General features: G+C 41.4%; 1 protein-coding gene across 1 annotated transcript; it reads right to left on the bottom strand.

Annotated features, from left to right (window-relative positions):
* Window positions 1-238: 238 nt before the first annotated feature.
* Window positions 239-1,749, bottom strand: LOC135495067 (L-rhamnose-binding lectin ELEL-1-like). Its single transcript, XM_064783482.1, has 3 exons — window positions 1,669-1,749; window positions 826-898; window positions 239-534 (listed from the first exon to the last, which is right to left on the bottom strand). The coding sequence occupies exons 1-3, from the start codon at window positions 1,747-1,749 to the stop codon at window positions 239-241; spliced, it is 450 nt and encodes a 149-aa protein (XP_064639552.1).
* Window positions 1,750-2,895: the final 1,146 nt, after the last annotated feature.

The raw sequence follows: 2,895 nt of genomic DNA, 5'->3' as shown, positions 1-2,895 counted from the left end.
TTATTCCTTACCTCGACAGAAAATGACGGCAAAAAAGAAATGGACTAAAGATTACCCCTCTGTCACTTTAGAAGTATTTTCTATTCTGCTGTCATGTCTTTCTGAACATCGTGGTTTTTTCCCCGTTTGACATTTGAATGTAGCCGATATCTCAATAAGATGCAAAAACCTTGGAGGTCAAGATGCTGTCGTGTTCATCCTGAGGTAAACTGATACACTCTCCAACGAGGACATCCAACTAGTGGTGGTGGTCACAATGGACCTCGAGGTGGAGGTACTTGTAGGTGCCGGGGCACGGATTTCCTCCCAAATCCTCATTATCAACATGGACGTGGCAGTGGTGTTTGCCGTCGCACAATCTCTTGACAATTGCGAGAGAATGGTGACTGTGGCAGTGAGTGTTGTGAGCGTGGAGGGGATCTGGACAGATGTCGCGGTCCGTCCTGCCGAAGTTGGCTTTCATGACGTGGATGACGGTGTCTCCTGCGCAGGTGATTGCGGCTTCCTTGTACTGGCAGATGTCGTAGTGAAGGGCTAAAAAGAGAAGAACGGGTAATAGATATCATACCGATTACATCATCCCTTCAGTCAATAGAGGGGAGGGCAAACCCCCGGCCAAAACGTGTGCTTTAATAAGTAGATGTTGGACGATTGGCAGACAGTTGACGACACACAAAATTGATAATTAAAAAGTATGTATCACATCTGGGTGAAAATGTTTGGGAAGGTTGTATGCGTGGAAAGGGGCTGCGTCGTTGACTGGTCGTGCTGAAGAAAAGTGCAGTAAAAATTTGAACAACTGTTGGAAATCAAAATGGGCCTTACCGTCAACAAGAACGCTTGCAAGGACCAAAAGGACCGGCACTAAAACAGTGGCGAACTGCATTCTAGAATGTATCTGGAAAAAGACAAATATGCATTAACATTTAGAATAAAGTGACACGGGTAGGCCTATATAGCGAGAGTGTGGTGAGGATCCCAGACTACTTGCATTATAGGCAAATCGGCGGGTGTGAGGGGCACACACTGAGCCCGAAACATGAAAAAGTTAGAAACAATTCTTCAAGGAAAGCGACAGTGCATTCTGTTATCCCAAACCATCAGTTACAAGTTAGTGAAGAAAGCAAAACATCGGTGGGTAAATATTTTTTAAATTGACTTTTTCGAAATTTCCACTCCAATATTTGAGAAATTAGGTGAAAAAAGGGTTAATATTCACTTTTCAACCGTTCGCTCCTGCTAGCAGCACGTAGGCCTATATATGTTAAATGAACATGTCTCTTCATTTTTTGGGAATTTGGGAGAATTTAATGGACTGTTGCCATGGTAACCAATTTTGATATAAAAAATGGATAATTCAACCCTTTTCCTCAGGAGTAAAGAGCCAATTTAAATTTTCATAGCCCTACCCAACTCTAGCTTTTTGCTGTCCATTACATACATTACATAACTACTGGGGATGGTCATCACAATTGAATCAAATTCATGGTTATTTTATTACACCATCAGATTCTATCTTGTCAATATCAGCGTGTTATGTGACAAATGTGACAACTATTTTAATAAAGGCCTATACTTCAAGTCACCGGCATTTAATCAAGGACAAAGACAATAAACTCTTTGGACAGCGTCTTGGACAAACCGTTTTAGGAATATAACGCTGCTCACCTTGAAGAGGTTTAATAGCGCCTCCAGAAGCAAGCAACAGCGCCACCCGTAGCAGAAATAAGAACTGCTTAGTGACGTCATGGTTTCCATATACGGCATCTCATTTGCATATTTTTACAACCTTATTTACTACGAGTTATAAATATGCCAGTAGCACGTGGATCATGCCGGGCGGCGCTGTAAGGTGTTTCCACTATGGGTTACATAATCGGCTACAAAGAGGCCAGTGTTCTTGTAAATGAAGTTATTAATGATAGCGAAAGAATGTTAGTGTATGTTACGCAGTCAATAGCGATAGTAGTGAGTTGGAGAGAGGAGAAAATGGAAAATGGAGAGAATAGTAGTATGGATTTCGAGTCCCAAGAAGAAACTTTGCAAAGTTTTCATCAAACTGATAATCATATTCCTTCCTTCTCTGTCTCCAACAATTAAAAGTTGCTGCAGTCAACCTGATGCGTTTATCCGCGAGCGAATCGACGAGACGAGGCATTTTTCAAGCATCCGAATGGTACCTTTAACAGATCCGCAAGGGGCGCGTTACCGAAAATGTTGCAAAAATCAATAACGTGATCGTAAATATTGTCATATTTTTCAAGATGAGAGTATGTAAATGATACGCAAACGGTAAACCAATGAAAGGCCAGTATCTATTGAACCTTACAAGTGATTTGGGGGGCCTTGAAACTCCTTATATTTATCAATGAAACCTTATTCCCGCCTAAGGTTTTGACCGGGCCGTGCAAAACTCCCCTTTTTTCCCGGGCAGTTTCCTTTAAGGCAGTAAACATGACGTTATCAACCATAAAGATTTAATTGTTCGGCATATTGTCCGGTTGATTGATATAAATGAACTTTTACCTAAAAATCACATCTTTTCATTATTTTGAAAAATTGACATTTGTTACCATGGCAACAGCGCATTTCCCCCTCCTAAGACAAAACAGATTTTTTTTTCCTTCTTCGCCGATTTGTTCCTGATGGTTTTGAATAACAGAATGCACAATCGCTTTCCTTGAAGAATTTTTTCTACCTTTTTCATGTTTCAGGCTCAGTGTGGGAAAAACAGCCATGACGTTTATATACGCGTTTAGGCCTATGGACCATAAGGGACTAACACGCAATGGTGCGTTCTGGCGACAACTCGTCCGTTCATGAATATGCTGTCGGATGACAGGCAGAAGCTACGTTTAAGGAAAATGGACTTACCGTTTACCGTTTTCTGCAATG

Source organism: Lineus longissimus, chromosome 10 (assembly GCF_910592395.1).
Source record: "Lineus longissimus chromosome 10, tnLinLong1.2, whole genome shotgun sequence".
NCBI lineage: Eukaryota > Metazoa > Nemertea > Pilidiophora > Heteronemertea > Lineidae > Lineus > Lineus longissimus.
This window is presented reverse-complemented; position numbering and strand designations above follow the sequence as displayed.